Source organism: Podarcis cretensis (genome assembly GCF_951804945.1).
Source record: "Podarcis cretensis genome assembly, chromosome: 1".
NCBI classification, from domain to species: domain Eukaryota; kingdom Metazoa; phylum Chordata; class Lepidosauria; order Squamata; family Lacertidae; genus Podarcis; species Podarcis cretensis.
In genome coordinates, this window is record NC_137170.1 from 70,461,953 (window position 1) to 70,478,714 (window position 16,762).

The 16,762-nt window shown below is 42.3% G+C and overlaps 2 protein-coding genes across 3 annotated transcripts in view; one reads left to right on the forward strand and one right to left on the reverse strand.

Moving 5' to 3' along the window:
- CTR9 (CTR9 homolog, Paf1/RNA polymerase II complex component) overlaps positions 1–11,480 on the reverse strand; it is a 30,496-nt gene extending 19,016 nt beyond the window's left edge. The window contains exons 1-5 of the mRNA XM_079965873.1: positions 11,339–11,480; positions 10,175–10,273; positions 8,153–8,392; positions 6,508–6,625; positions 4,939–5,028 (exon numbers count right to left, since the gene is read on the reverse strand). Of these exons, the coding sequence (XP_079821999.1) occupies positions 4,939–5,028; positions 6,508–6,625; positions 8,153–8,392; positions 10,175–10,273; positions 11,339–11,383 (592 nt within the window). The 5' untranslated portion in view covers positions 11,384–11,480. The remainder of the gene's footprint in view (positions 1–4,938; positions 5,029–6,507; positions 6,626–8,152; positions 8,393–10,174; positions 10,274–11,338) is intronic.
- Positions 11,481–12,073: 593 nt separating this feature from the next.
- Positions 12,074–16,762, forward strand: part of IRAG1 (inositol 1,4,5-triphosphate receptor associated 1) — a 98,384-nt gene continuing 93,695 nt past the window's right edge. For both annotated transcript variants that reach the window (XM_079965690.1, XM_079965691.1), the window contains exons 1-4: positions 12,074–12,162; positions 13,117–13,228; positions 15,343–15,459; positions 15,640–15,820. In XM_079965690.1, coding sequence (XP_079821816.1) covers positions 13,183–13,228; positions 15,343–15,459; positions 15,640–15,820 — 344 coding nt within the window. In that variant the 5' untranslated portion in view covers positions 12,074–12,162; positions 13,117–13,182. The remainder of the gene's footprint in view (positions 12,163–13,116; positions 13,229–15,342; positions 15,460–15,639; positions 15,821–16,762) is intronic.

Genomic DNA, 16,762 nt, shown 5'->3' on the forward strand with positions numbered 1-16,762 from the left:
GCTGAAACTGAAGGCAGGTTCTGCTTCATTTTATCCCCTGGCACAAGCCCTATTACTTTGCTGCAGTAAACCGTTCTGATTTATTAGTCATTTATAACTTCTTGAGGGTGACGAGGGTACTGAGCTATGGCCTCTTACCTTCTTTCAGAATACATTACGAGTCCATGGCCTTTTCCCCGGTATTAGCTGATACAATGGCTGAGTAGATGGTCTTCATGTCTTCCGAATGGAGGAGATAAGTTAGCTCTGTATTGAGCATGGGGGTCCATTTAATTCTTCTGGGGGCCAGTGAAAAACAATCAACAACTTGCAATGTTTCTTAAGCGATTCGATATCATCCTCCTGCAGGAGACGTGGCACAGCGACCCCATTCTGTTCAATGGGTATTCTTGTCACTCCCTACTTGCTACTCCATCTGTGAGGGGAGGTAGGCCTAGTGGAGGTTTAGTTAGCCTTATCTCCACAGAGCTTGAACATTCCTTAAAAGCCCTCCCAAACTGCAATTCACTAGCCACGGCAGTCCTACTCAAATTTAAGAGAGATGCACTGGTAGTGGTCAATGTCTATCTGCCCCACTGCCAAAAAAAATCTATAGTGAAAGCTAACTGGGCAGAGTTAGAGGCATTCCTAGACTCCATAGAATCTTCCCACCCTTCTACACCGATTATAATCGGGGGGGGGGGGGATTTCAACGCCCGTATGGGAATTGATGATAACAATCTTTACAGCCAATTTAATCAGATTCAGGACCCTGAAAGTCCAACCGAAGCAGGCGTTTCACGACTTTCTAAAGATAATAAATGCAACTTCTCGGGGCTATGTCTAGCCTAGGTCGCAAAAAGAAGAGAGCTGATGATATTAAACGGTAGTAAGGAAGAGGATCGCCCAGGGGAGTATACCCATTTTTCAAAGATGGGAGGAAGTGTGATAGACTATATTCTGATATCAAGATTCGCCTATAACTCTGTGTCGAAGTTTCAAGTGGGACATAACACTGAAAGCGACCACCTCCCACTAATTTTAGCGCTCAATGGCCCATCATTTAACAAACCCACGGCTAACCTTTACTACACCCCCATCGTTAATCTGGGATCACTGGCCCCCAGAAGAATTAAATGGACCCCCATGCTCAATACAGAGCTAACTTATCTCCTCCATTCGGAAGACGTGAAGACCATCTACTCAGCCATTGTATCAGCTAATACCGGGGGAAAGGCCATGGACTCGTTCAACAAGTTATTAGAAAGACTAAAGACCTTCTTAACAACTGAGATACTTAATTCTGTTACAAAGCGGGCAAAGGATCAAGAGAGATGGTTTGATTTGGAGTGTAGACAAGCAAGGAAACGTCTGAGATCAACCTATCGGAATTACAGAAACACCGGAGCACCCTCGCTATTTATGGCTTACATCTATTTAAGACGAAACTACAAATAGCTATTAAAGGTAAAAAAACAAAAAGCTGAGAGATTGGCCTGGTGTAATTTAGTGAAGGCCTCGAATGAGAAAGACTCAGCCTCCTTCTGGCGTACCATTATGGGCCTCCTGGGCCAGGAGCGGATTGGTCCCACATGTACTGTTGAACCCCAGGAGTGGATGAAATATTTTCAAACCCTCTTCTATGACGACAAAGCTCAGCACAATGATCCAAGTGCCTACTCTGAGAATTTACCATATTGGCCTCCTGTCTCCATAGAGGAGGTGGGGAAACTAATTGCCCAACTGAAAAACAACAAAGCCCCGGGCATAGACCACATTCCAGCAGAGCTCATGAAAAACAATATCAGTTGGTGGGCTCCTATAATGGCGTCAATATTTACATACATCGATTCAACAGGCATAATACCTGGTTGCTGGGCAGAGGTAGTAATTATTCCATCTATAAAAAGGGTCCTATGGCAGATCCAGCGAGCTATAGACCCATTAGCTTCCTTACTATCCCCAGCAAACTGTATGCCAAACACCTCCACATCAAACTAATTGACTGGATGGAAACTGAGGCAGTTCTGGCAGAGGAGCAAACCGGCTTTAGACAGGGCAGAACAACAATAGACCATTGCTTCGTATTAGCACACCTCATTGATAAATACGTCGATAAAACACGTGGGACTCTATACGCAGCATTTATTAACCTGAAGGCGGCCTTTGACTTGATCTCATGAGTCAAACTTTGGGCTAAACTCAATGCCACCAACATTGACAAAAGATTACTATTCTTGATAAAAAGCCTATATAAAGACTCCAAGTTACAGTGGTGCCTCGCAAGACAAAAATAATCCGTTCCGCGAGTCTCTTCGTCTAGCGGTTTTTTCGTCTTGTGAAGCATCCCTATTAGCGGCTTAGCAGATTAGCGGCTATTAGCGGCTTAGAAAAAGGGGGGGAGGGAAAAAACTCGCAAGACTCGCAAGACGTTTTCGTCTTGCGAAGCAAGCCCATAGGGAAATTCGTCTTGCAAAGCGCCTCGAAAAATGGAAAACCCTTTCGTCTAGCGGGTTTTTCGTCTTGCAAGGCATTCGTCTTGCGGGGCACCACTGTATATGTAAGACCCTCAGTAAATGGGCAACTAATTGGCCCTGTACCAGCCACCAAAGGAGTCAAGCAGGGCTGTATTTTAGCCCCAGCCTTATTCAATTTATATATAAATGACATGGTCAAATACCTAACATCCCCCGAGTTTCATGCCCCCAAATTGGCCGAAAAATCAATTTCAGTGCTCCTCTATGCGGACGACGCAGTTCTCTTATCACGAACTAAAGTAGGCCTCAAAAGGCTACTAAGAGAATTCTCAGCCTACTGCAGGAGAGATCAACTGGTGGTTAATCACCAAAAAACCAAAGTCATGGTCTTCGCTAGGAGACACAGACATCACAGATGGGAGATGGACAATCAGCCAAGAGAACAGGTCAAAATTTTCAAATACCTCAGAGTAGTCTTCCAGTCAACAGGGGCCTGGGAGGCCCATCATAAATATGCTAGGGAAAAAGCATCTCAAAGCTCCAAATACTGTCTCGCTTTTACTTTACGAAGGGGGGCAGACATATCCCAGCAGCTCTGGAGGTCTTTCAAGCAAAACCCTTGGCGCAATTACTCTATGGGGCCCAAATCTGGACAGGAAATCATTGCCGCACACTTGAAACGGTCCAGTCTAAATTTTTAAGACAGATTCTAGCCGTTCCACCATGCGCACCAAATGTGGCCCTACGGCTGGAGACTGGCCTCCTCTCCGTCGAAACCTGGACCTGGTTAAGAACATTCAACTATTGGCTTCGCTTAAATTTAAACCCATCCAGACTACTACCTCTAGTAGCATGAGATGCTCATAGAAGTCAGTGGTCCAAAGTAGTGCATCAAAAACTACTTACATGTGGCCTCCAAGCACAGCATCTCCTGAAAATGGGTCTCCCCAAGGCAAAAACCTTTATTGACCAGCGCATGAAGGATATTGAGCAGCAGAATAATCTGGCCTATATTAAGAAATTTAGTGCTTGGTACGCTTATCTGTCCCCCTCCCACTTTGATTTTCAAGCACCTTATTTGTCTACCTTAACCATTCCAAAACTCAGACGGGCCTTTACACTGGCCAGACTAAATATGTTACCCTCAGCTGTTCTTGAAGGTAGATATCAAAAAATTTCATTCGAGAACCGGCTCTGCCCCTGTGGAGCTGGCTACGTAGAGACTGTGTCACACATTCTCTTGTCTTGCTCCCTATATAAAGATCTCAGGGACAAGACCATCACGCCGCTCCTATCTGCCATCCCGGGGCGCTCTTGTGAAGCCAAATTATTCTCACTCCTAGCCGACCAGAACAGCTCAACAACAGAGAAGGTTGCCAAATTTATCGAGAGAGCAATGAGACTGAGAGCTGCTATCTGAATGACATCAGTGTCGTCACCCAGATTCCTCGCCTAGGATCTTATTATTATTATAATAATTACGTTTTATTATTATTATTTTATTACCTCTGCCAAGTTTTAAGTACTGAGATTATTAATTTATCTGCATCTGGTTATTATTCTCTTTCTCCCTGTCCTGACCATCCCTCCGAGGTTATATTTATATTTATAATCTTTCAATTTGGCTGGTCTATTCACTTAACCGACCTGGAACAATCTACCAGAGAAAAGGCCGCCGCCCATGGGACAGAGGGTCATGGATGAATGATAATCCAGCTTCTACCTAGGGTTTTAATAGGTCATAAGATTTAATGGTAACTATATTCGTAATGTATTTTTGTCGGTGTTTGTCCTTTGATGCTATGGCCTGTCGGCTACGCAAATAAAGTCTATTCATTCATTCTCTATTGGACCTCAAAGCTCAGTGGCAGTATTCCAATGAATACCAGTTGCTGGTGAGTGGCGTGGGGTGGGGGAGAGATGCTATTACCTTGAAATGCATCTAGGTAAGCTAGACTGAATTTTGGTCTGATCCAACATGGTCATTCTCATGTTTTAAAACCCCAGGATATTGATCTTGGCACTCCATTGAAAATATATTGGGTAGCAAATCTTGGAAAGACCACTGACTGGAGAATTACTGTCAGTAACAGACCTCATTGACTCAGATAGATCAATGCAATAATGTAGCTTCTTATGCTTGCACTTGCTTTCTGCTGTACTTGACTAATGCATTTATCTCCAAAGTTTATACTCTCTCAGCAGCAGAGGTCCAACAAAAAGGCACCACATTCATCTTATTTTGACTTCAACTGGATTAATCCAAAGTTAATTAAAATACTCTATTGCTTTTTAAGTTGCATTGGCAAGACCCAAGGTCAGATATGACAACGACTGTCCTCCTTAATTGTAAGACAAAAGACAAATGTCAAAGCTTAAAAATCATGTTAGTATTCAAACTACCTGAATTTAGGGACACTATTTTTGGTCCCAATGAACCAAACAATGTCTTTAATTAAAACGAAGCTTTTCTGTTCCTTACCTGGACAACCTGGGTTAGTGCGCAGTGCCTTTTTGTAGTAGGCAAGGGCCCCTCTATAGTCTTTCTTGTTGAATGAGATGCATGCCTTACCTATTAGACAGGAGCAATAAAAGCTGAGAAATATCTACCAAAGTTGAATAACAACCACAACAAATCAATACCAGTTCATTGTTTTACCAGCTACGAGTACATATGCATAAGGTAAAGGTAAAGGTACCCCTGCCCGTACGGGCCAGTCTTGACAGACTCTGGGGTTGTGCGCCCATCTCACTCAAGAGGCCAGGGGCCAGCGCTGTCCGGAGACACTTCCGGGTCACGTGGCCAGCGTGACATCGCTGCTCTGGCCAAAGCCAGAGCCAGAGCCAGAGCCGCACATGGAAACGCCGTTTACCTTCCCGCTGGTAAGCGGTCCCTATTTATCTACTTGCACCCGGAGGTGCTTTCGAACTGCTAGGTTGGCAGGCGCTGGGACCGAGCAGCGGGAGCGCACCCCGCCGCAGGGATTCGAACCGCCGACCTTTCGATCGGCAAGTCCTAGGCGCTGAGGCTTTAACCCACAGCGCCACCTGCGTCCCTGTACATATGCATAATAGGTCACAATTATAAAAGAAACCACTCAAGTGGCAAGTATCCCCAGTGTAGTGGGTGTGATCCAAAGCACATTTAATTGTAAATATACTCATTTGATTTCAGTGGATGTAAGCCTCAAGTAAAACTGAAGCGTAATATAATAGTGCAAAATTCAGTAAGACAAAACTGGTATGAATGATTAGTAGTTTGTTTCCAAAAGCGACAGAGACAAATCTCTGCCTTCAAATATAGTTTATGCCAAATTTGACTTTGTTTTGTATATTCATTCCTACCCCCATACTATCTAGAAATACACTCCAAGATGGAGTATCGCAGATTTCAGGTGTGCATGGCTGTTTTCATAACATCTATACAAATCTCATGAACATGATAACTGCTATGGCACATATAGGATAGCAACATATTCATTCAAAGAACACTTTAATGAACACACACAAATATCCAACGACAGCCAACCCCTCCCAAGGTTTAAGCACTCTTCACATTAGCAAGTAAAATGTCACCAAATTTTCTTTTACCTTAGTCAGTTTAATACTCATGTTACTGGGGATTTAATATTCATGTTATTGGGGAAGGGTAGAGGGGAACTCAACAAAATCCACAAGCATGTGTTTTCTCCCCCTTTTAGCCAAATCATACCCCCATGTGTACCTAAAGAAGCCATTAAAAAAGGTGAAGCTGGCTCTCTCTTCCTGCCTTGTAATTCAAGCACTGAACTTAACTCTGAGTCCTGTTGCCGGCCAAATTAGGTAGTCTCATAACTCTTCTCAAAGGTGCTCAAATGGACTGACAACCCTGCAGTGTAAGGCAGTTTTATACGAAGAGGAGGCAGCTATCTTTATGGCCTTTGAAACTGATCAAGGGTAAAAGGAAAAGCGGTGATTTCTAAAGGTATATTGAGCCTAAAGTTTTACTAGTTAAAAACCGGACAGAAGTTGTGTGAAGGGAAAGCATCTAAAAAGATATTTCACATCTCACCAAGAAGGGCTGGAATATTATTTGGAGACTGGTTGAGCACAAAATGAAACTGTGCATCAGCTTGATCCATTTTATCACCCTCCAGAAGACAGAAACAAGCTCTTCCCAATAAGTGGTTCTGGAAAGCAAGATACAGATGTGAATTGTCTTTCAAGAAATGTTTTAAGAGTTGAATCAAAGGATTGCTCATTGTGAATTCTTCCAGCACTAGTTAAGTCCCCAAATTAAGCATTTTAGTGCAGGGCATCCTAGATGCTTAAGATACATACAGACCCCCCTGATGCACATTGCCTGATAGCAGCATGCCTTGTGAATAAATACTTGATGGGCAATTCATGTTTAGTAAACTACAGATTCAAAGAAGACCAAATTCACTGCCCCACATTCTGCCCTGACTGGTACAAATGGTAGGGCTTCAAGACACGGCAGTGACTCCTCAGTTCTATTCTGCCCAATGGATTCAAAGCTTCCAGTCTTCCACCTCAACTGCCCCATTTTAGGGCTTACTGCTGATGCAATAACCCACAATTATGAGAGTTTCGTGGTTATTTCAAGCATCCCCATGGTTGAGTTTCTCTCCTTATTTCTCTACAAGTTCCTCATGAAAACTATCAGTATACTGCTACTACTGTCTTATTTCTGACATGCTTCTCTTTCCCCTGCTGTTTAGGATGTTCCATTCACCTATTACTATAACAGAAACATAAAAAATGCCTTATAACAAGTTAGACCATTGTTTCACCTAATTCAGCACAGTCAGCAATGTAGACTAAACAGTGACTGGCAGTGGCTCTCCAGGATTTTAAACAGGATCCTATTCCAAGCACATTTGGATGTGCCAGAGACGGAGTCTGGAACCTTTCACATGCAAAGAGGATGCTGTACCACTGAACTATAACCCTTCCCTTTCCCCAGATTTTCCCCTAATAGATCCTCCTCCTCTTTCATCTTCCATCTTTTTTAATGTCTTTAAATTATAAGCCTTTGGACATTTTTCATTTTAAACTGTACACTTCCAAGTAGTTTTATGTGCCTTATTTCTTTTTTTTTAAAAAAAATGAATACTCCTGGTACTTCCAAAGGTCAGGAATACTAGCAAAATTTGCACTAGCAAAATTTGGCCAAGAACGTATTATACTTGATTAAGCCAATTTTATTGTTATATTTAAACAGCTGGTAAAATGACCACAGTGGCTCCATTCCCTTCAGCAATTATCCGCTGTGTTCCAGCAGCAGCAGCAACCCATAAGCTCAAAGTTTTCTGCTTGCAGATGAGCTAGAGCATACAGTGTGGTGTTATGTGTGTTGCACAAATGAAAGCAAACCACATCTAGGAATAAGGTTCTGCATGTGTTATCCAGCTTTGAATCTCCCAAGGCAGACTGTTTAGAGTAGCTGTGAGCAAATCATTCCATTGCACTTACTATTTCTTGAGCTGAGGCAATCTTTAAGAAAACAGCATTCTATCTATCTATCATCTATCTATCTATCTATCTATCTATCTATCTATCTATCTATCTATCACACCACCTATATGCAAGATGTGGGTGTTACTTCAACGTCCCAACTAGTTTACTGGTATTATAATGTTGCAAAGCAAGCATACAAAAAAGGATGTTTTTACTCCAAGTTTATTTGTTCTTACCTGATCATACATGATGATTTTATCAGCCATAGTGTACAACAGTGTAGCTTGTGTAATGAGTTCTTTCTTGTTGTCTTTATTCTTTTCTTTCCGAGCCTGTTGTACATAGTAGGCTGCTAAGGTATCTAAACAAGTCATCTGATCTTTTTCATGGTCTCTATAATCCAGGTTTCCATCTATACGAGCAGCCTCCAACAATTTCACAAAATCTTCTGTTTTGCCTTGCTTGTAATATTCCAGCTAGAAAAAAGAAATACAGAGGCATATGTACGGTTTTTTGTATAACTCTACCAGGGCGGGAAATCATCAATTTATGGTTAATATTAGATAAAATGTTATCATATTTGTATCTGTTCATTCAACTATTGTACTATATAAACCAACAAAGCAAATTCAAAAACTGCTTATTCTACAGTTTACTGCAAGTGATGAATGGGGAATGCTGCCGTCACCTTCACTGATAAAGACAGTTACAAAAAGTGTAGATATGATCTGTAAAATCTTTAAGGGAACTGGAAAATTCACTGATCATTTCATGTGCTGACAAACCTTGCACATGTCTTTGTAGGCAGCCCAAACTGTTCTCCCTGTTGCACATCTCAGAGGGAAGGAACAGGGTCACCTGACATTACACTGAGATTGAAACCTAGTATACTTGTGTATGGGGTGGGGAGAGTTCCTGCAGAGGTAGGGTGGGAGCTCATTCCAACTGTGCATATATTAATAAAGCAAAAAGACATATCATTGCTCTTGAAGTAGCAGAGCATCAGGGACAATCCCTGCCATTCTCCCATACTTCTGAAGTAAGCCTTAGGGAGGAGTCCTCATAACTTCTCAAGGTACAAAAGAAAGGCAGAGGCTCTTAGTGATTCTGTGCTGTGGACCAAGCAAAATGTGTTTTTGTCAGTAGTGGACTGGCAAGTGTAATGGGAACCTTTAAGAACTGCATCATAATATATGAGATAGTCAGGCATGCAAGGGATCCACTGCTATAGGAAGAGTCCTGCTCCAGAGAAATTGAAAACACACAGCTTCCAAAGTGGCTGAGTATATACCTGCAGCCATAACAGGCCCTCCAGATACAGCAGGCACCACCACCCATCACTGTTGGGGCCTTTTAAGAACTATACCAGAATATAAGAGAGAGTGGGGCATGCAAGGTATCATCTCCTGCAAATTTGATTGCCATTTCCTGCACTTCTGAGGAACTAGCTCCTGGTTATATTAATAAATAACTTTTCTGCACAGAAGTTTTATCCTATGAAATTCTGGTTATATTTTTGAACAAATAACATCAATATATGCCTTAATTACTACTGAGCATTTTATAAGAAAATTTAAATGTGTTATTGTACTGATATAGATTGACGTATTGATACATATTGCTGTTGTTTTGTGAGCCGCTTTTGCACATTTTTGTGGGAAAGCAGCATGCAGTAAGGTAAGGCCTAAATTTAATTTCTAAAGTAGCAACCTCGCTTTTGAATACCTACCATCCTTCATTTCGAGTAACATATGACACACTCATTTTGGACCTAATTATGACTAGCAGCACACAGGTAAACTCTGATCAAGCAATCTGTTTCAGGCACTGATGTTACATGTTCCTGTAACATGCCACTATTTCATTTAATGGATTTCTTTATGGGCATGGATCAGCTAACAAAATGAATGAGTCCTAATTTCACATATGTAAGAGACCCATAAATGTGTATTTTGATCAGGGAACAAAAATACAAATTTGAACGTGGGACGAAAAACAAGAGCAGTTATTTAAAAACTTAAAATGCATAACATTCAGAGGTGTACACACAAGTGCTCATTTTAAGACGAAAGCTTTAATCATAAACACGCTTACTGGAGAGCAAGTCCTTTTGAACTCAGAGGTAATTACTTTTACATAACATCTATGGCTTGGGCGATTAATCGCCTCTGCTAATGAAGTATCAGGTGAGAGATAAGGATGGGATACAAGCATAGTAAGTAAATAAATCAGCTACAATGAATTGGCAAAAAAATTACCGCTAGAGCAATCCATATGTGCAGTTGAGTATGTTCCTGTTTCAGAATGCTTATAACTTCATCCCCCTCCGGTAACTGATCGAAGTCAAGCTCAATGACCTAAAAGAAAGTGATATTGTAAATATTAACAACTTTATGAGCTATTAAAGCATGTACTATTCTGCTCATGCACCTTGAGGAAAGTTTTCAAGCACATTTTATGGTAATACACACTAGTTAGCTCCCAAAGATGCTTTAACTGTTCCGACCGCTCAACATGCTCAAAGAGTAAACTATTGAGCTGAGGGGCACCTTACATAATATGGCTTTCCTACACAGGGACACACAGAAAAATAAGAACCCCTGCATGCCTGAAATGGATCACATGCAAGATTTATGTACTTTCCTGCACAACCACTATACCTGTGTAGAAAAGGTCTTATGTGAAGTAATTCTAAGCTAGTTGTTGTATCAGTCTAGCATAGTGTTTCCCAAACTTGGGTCTTCAGCTGTTTCTGGACACCTCCCATCATCCCTAGCCAGCAGGACCAATGATCAGGGATGACGGGAATTATACTTCAAAAACAGCTGGAGACCTAGGTTTGGGAAACACTGGTCTAGCAGCACCTATCAGGCCCAACCAATAAGGCAAAGAAGCACAACATTAAAATCCTCTTTGAATGCATGCTTGCATTTGAAGTGGCAATTCTAAAGGAGGCAAACGCTTTTAAAATACAAAGCCAAGAAGTGGCTATTAGGCGATTCATCTGATACAGACTCTGCAATTCCCAGGTCCCACGTACACACACCTGCGGTTGCCAGGAATGCGCAAGGATGGAAAAAAACCGACCCGTTTATCAGTACTGTCCTGTGTGTGTATATCTCTCTCTCTCTCTCTCTCTCTCTCACACACACACACACACACACACACACGAGGAAAGTTAATCTTATGGGCCTAGAATCAGCAGCTTAGTGGGTTGTAACATCACTTTCCACAACTCTGCAAAACGCCCTGGGTGACGAGGGAAGGCGGGCGCGGGGTCGCCCTTAAGCCCCGCATTACACCTCTCCCTCCACGGAGCAGGCGGGAAAGAGAAAAGCGAAGCCAGCGGCTGAACTCCTCAATAAAGAGGAGCCCCACCACCACCACGAGCGCCCCCCGGAGACCCCCGCGCCGCCCCTCACCTCGTCCGTGTCCCGGAGGGGGATCTCGATCGAGCCGCGAGACATGGCGGCAGCAGCGGGCACCGCGTCCTCAGGGGCCGCCTCAGCCGAGCAACTTCACACGACGCCTCCGGCTCGTTCTCGACGAGGTGCCTCCGCGTTCCGCTCTCTCGGGAGCAGGTCCCGTCGCCGTCCGGGTCCGCGCAGCCGCTTCCAGGCCTCGACCTCGGAAGTGCTCGTAGGGAAGGGCGTGGAGAAGGAGAGGCGAAGGCGGCGCCACTGTCGTCGTTGTCTGTGGCTCCCGCCTCTGTTGCTGCGCCGCCTTCGCTCTCCCCGGCCTTCTCCTGCAGGGGGCAGCGGACCACCAGAGCGGGCGCCGAAAAGAGCGGCCTACCTGGGAACGGGCCCTCCTCCTCCTCAGTAACATAAACGCCTTAAAAAAAAGGCCGAATCCGCTCGTTATGCAGAACGGAGAGGCGGAATTTCGGACCACTTCCCTCGGACGGAGCAATAATGTCGGAATGCCTCCGTGTAAAGTAAAAAACAGAAGCGAAACACGCACACTTAAGTTGAATCGAGTGAATTAGGTCACGGATTTTATAGCATAGCCCGTTCCCTGAGGCGCTGGTTGGTTTCGCACAAGGGGATTGTAAAGCCGGGGAAGAGTAAAAGTTTGCCCCGCATTTTGCAGCCTAGAATTCCTTACCAGCGCGTTCTGCACAATTTGGTAAAGAAAACGGCCGGCAGCATGGCTTGAGGCATGCCCAGAGACTAAAGTGCTTATAATGTTATTTAAAAGAAGCAGCAGCAGTTCATAGTGCAACCAAACGCGTGTCTCCCCACAAGTAAGCCCTACTGAATTCAATTGGGGTTACTCCCAGAAAAGTAGACGTTCAGTTGAATTCAATGGGGTTTACTTAGGAGTGGTGGTGTTGTTTAGTCGTGTCCGACTCTTCCTGACCCCATGGACCAGAGCACGCCAGGCCCTCCTGTCTTCCACTGCCTCCCGCAGTTTGGTCAAACTCATATTTAGGAGTAGACCTACCGGTACCTATAATTGCACTTTGTTCTCTTGAGCGGGGTAGAAGATGCAGCTTGACATTAGTACAGGTACAAACACGGATGCAAACTGCCAGCCTGCTCATTTTATTTCACACAACCTAAACACCTACTGCTAAATCACATACTGCTAAATCTGTTGACGTTGCACCCAAATTCACTGCCTGAACATTATTTTCAATTAAAAAATGAGCTATGGTCAACTTACCACCCCTCCTGTTTCCAAAGCAGATGTAGGACAGACCAAATGAACAACGTGCAAGAGGGCCTTCAGCAATGTATGTTGTGTGTGCATACTGACTGATCCTTGTTCAAGAATAAAAGTGTTTCATATACTTAAAAGCAGTATTATCTCCAAAATGTTGGAACAGAACTAACCCAGGGTTCATGTTTCCTTTGGAAATGAGACACAGCGGAGATTGTGGTGTCTTTATGATATATGGCTTGTTTGCAACCTGAGCCTACAGTAAAAGGGTTCAAAGCATTAAGCTCCAAGTGGGTACTGTTTCTCTCATGGCAGTGGATCCAAACTGCCAGATCCCACCAACTCATTCTTTCTCCAGCTTGCAAAAAAACTCAACTATCTTTCTCTCAAGCTCTACTTTTTGTGTCTGCTAACTCTCAGCTTAGGGCGGGACTCCATGCATGGCTACATGTTTATTAAATACTTGTTATGTTAAATACTTTGAATACTCTAAAGACTAATGGAGGTGCTAAGTATTATTATTATTATGTTTCAGTGAAGTTCGTGTTATACGACAGACACAAATTAGAAAACATCTCTTTGAATCTGTAGTTCACTAAACATGAATTACACATCAAGTATTTATTCACAAGGCATGCTGTTATCAGGTAAGAGTCTTACTTCACAACTGAATAGCTGCTGTTTTTCCTGAGCTTACACGCAGTATTGGAAAAACATTAAAAACTGTATTGAGGAGGAGAAAGGAAACAAGCAGGTGTGGGGAAGAGTTAAGCACTCCATTCCTGTCAATCAGTTATTTCCTACAATAGTTCCTGTGTCCCTGCATTTCACTTACAAAGAAAGCACACATGTTCTCAGCCCTGTTCTTGATAATGTGGTGTTCCACCCTCACATACAAAGGTATAGAATGGCTATAGCTCTGTTCCTTAATTGTTTCCCACAACTGTTTCCCCACCTTCAAACCACTTGAGGAACAGTTTGGCTCCTATTTTTTCACTAATATTGCACTGCCTATTGTTTCAGGGAGAGTGTGTGATAAAGTCAGAGTGGCAGCAGAGAAACTTTATATATTTACTCAGGTATATGAACTTTCAGGATTTGTGAAAAATGCCTCTTACTGGGAGCAAAGACAAACGTTTGGAATGGAACAGAACTCCATTTGCTACAGATCTAGCTAGCTTGCTCCATGGCTTCTCCCACGCTAGCTGTTTTGTATGAAATCACTATGCTATGTGTGCCTCACTTACATTTTACAGGTAGTGGGTGTCTACCCAAGTCCACCACCCATTTGTAACCCTCTCAATGCTTGTTTCATCTCTTTACTTAACACAGAAGGTCTGGGATGTTGTTGGAGAAGGACAGATGGGTAGCACCATATTTACAGGAGCAGATACCCTTAGCAATACTTTTCAGGTTGTTTTTTTCAGAGGCATGATTTTGACATGGGCAGTGATGTGTTCATACCTCATCACACACACAGTATAACCATCCTTCCTAATTGTGGGCACTGTTTGATAAAGCCATAAAATGTCAGAGTTACTGTAAACACTTTTCCAGCCATAATTCGAAATATATTAAAATATTAGCAAAGTACTGCTTAAATCAGGAATAGCCAATGTGATGCACTCTAGATTTTGTTGGGACTGCAGCTTCCCTCATCCCTTACCAGCATGTCAGTGGCCAGGGATGATGGGCGCTGCAGTCCCCCAAACACGCAAAAGACCCCTGATTTTCTACCCCTGGATTGAATGAAAAGGTGTTACGGCACTATAAAACGAAGAGTTAAAATATTTTTAATCGTGTGTCATTCCTACTTAAACACTTCCAATTCAAAATGAATGTGGAAAGACTTTTTAAAAAATTCATGGGCAGTAATGGGTAAACACAAATAGATAAACACTTGGTGGTAAATCAGGGTGGAGAGACCATGGCCCTCCAAGTGTTTCTGGACTGCAATACAAGAATCACAGTCCAACATCATCTACTGTTGAAAATTGTAGTCCATCCAAATCTGTAGGGCCATCACTGTGCTAAATAAATAATTCTTTAATAAATTATCACCTGAAATTAATATAATTTTTAATTGCTGCTCAGGGGAGCTGAACCATCTCCACCTACAGCAGCTACATCATGCTTCCCAGTGTGGAGTGAACACAGCAGGATGAACATAGAGAAAATGTGTGATATCCCTAATTAGTATGGAAATGCAATTGCAATTCTGTTTGTAGAAAAGAGCAATGATTTATACACTCCTAGGAACCAGTCAATGTTTACATAGTTCAGTCTTCTGTTTCCAGTAGTAAAAGCTTTTTTTCTGCCTATATGCTGTTCAGGATGTTCATTTCAGTGTGCTCAATTTGTCTCTGGTTTTGGAAGTGCTAATACTTATAGATTTGGTTCTTGGATCTGGTCCTAAACGTTATGTAGGATTACAACACATGCTTCAGCAGAGCCAGTTAATATTACAAAATCTCTTTTCACAAACTGCCATTGTAATGTGTTAAGCTCTAAGCCCTCTAAGGTTCAGGTTAAGTACTAAGGGAACTAATGAGCACTGGGTTTTAATTTCTGTACCTTTGTAGGAATTTGACAGCTTACACAACCATTGGCTTTGATAGAATTGTAAATTCATACCTTCTTCTGAGAGAAGGCTGATAGGGAGATTGTTTTTAGGCATACAGTTTCTTGAAAATGTAATCTACAGTTTTGTTTTTTAAGTGCTTTTTAAGTATCCTATCTTTCCATACCACTTTCATTTTAGGAAATGCCAGCTCTTTAGTTGATGAATTTGTAGCAAACAACATGTCACTCTCTGCTAATTGCTTGGAAGATGATTTAATCAACATTGCTTTTGAAGTTTGCAACACTAAAGAAACAGGTACGTTTGATGCTTTTCTAGATCTTATTCCTATGAGCAATTGGGTGAGTAGAGTGAAAGTTTGTACATTTATTTGTAACCTTTCAATAAAACTTATCCAGCCTTTCCTTATAACGTTTGCAATGTAAAATCAATTAAAATCACTGCTTCTTCCCTCCCACCCTGCTTTTTAAATAACAGAAGGTGTACCTGCATATGCTTTTATAAAGTATTTGGAGGATATGACTGGGCATAGCCTTGAGAATGGTAAACTGCTCACGCTCTACAACATGCTGGACCCGAAAAGGCAAAATGTTCTTGTTGACCGAGAAACATTTCATGAAACTATGAAAGAATGGATAGCCATATGCTGTCAAGATTGGTAAGTGAAAGTCCATTTTACTCTTCTCTGCTTTCCCATTGGCTTTAATTGAGATACAATTTGATATAATTTCTAAAACGCAGAAGCAGTGGCAACAAGGCTTCTATTTCTTGTACTCTGTTCTTCATTCTTGGTCTCTGACCGCTTTGGAGCAAAGCTGGAAGCATGCATAGTCTACAGGGTGGGTAATGGGACCAGAAGTAGAATGGCAAAGCTGTTGCTCATTACGTTGTTTGCCACTGCCCAAGCCCCTTTATGCACACACCTTAAGTAGTGGAGCTACATGTTATGAAGCACATGGGTTACTTAGATTCTCTTAAGATTTACTTTTAAACTGCAGTTACAAATGTACAGGATAATGTATTTGCATTGTAATTGTAATATGGGGGTAGAAAAATTGCAGAGGAGAATTGCTGAAGAGCACATCTGGTTCCTCAAAAATGCCACAGTTCTGGCTAGTTTTCCTAAGATGGCTTTCTTCCAACTGGGCTCTGACTCCAGAATAAGTCTTAACTGTAAGAGAAAATAGCCTGGGATGGTGGCGGAGGGGGATGTTTGTATTTGAGAAAGTGGAAACTGATAAAAGAACTGTTGAGCACTGCCTCCCTGCCTACAAGTTCTTTCCCACAAATCACCTCAGTCTCTACATTCAGGTTAATCAACAGGTATGTGTTTGGGAAACTGTTTTATAAGACATGGGTTCTGCTATGATATTTATTTCATTTATTGTCTTTTTCTTTAGTATAGTGTTTTTTTGGGGGGGGTCTATTAAGGACACATTTTGCTTATGAAATACACACGTGGAGAGGGAGACAATAGGGGTTGGATGGTGTATAGTACAACCAGTGCTTTTTTGCACCTGGAGCTTAGTTCTGGCAACCCTCAGGTGGGTGCCATTGTCATTATAAGAGAACCTCTTTTTCTAGAAAAATAGCACTGAGT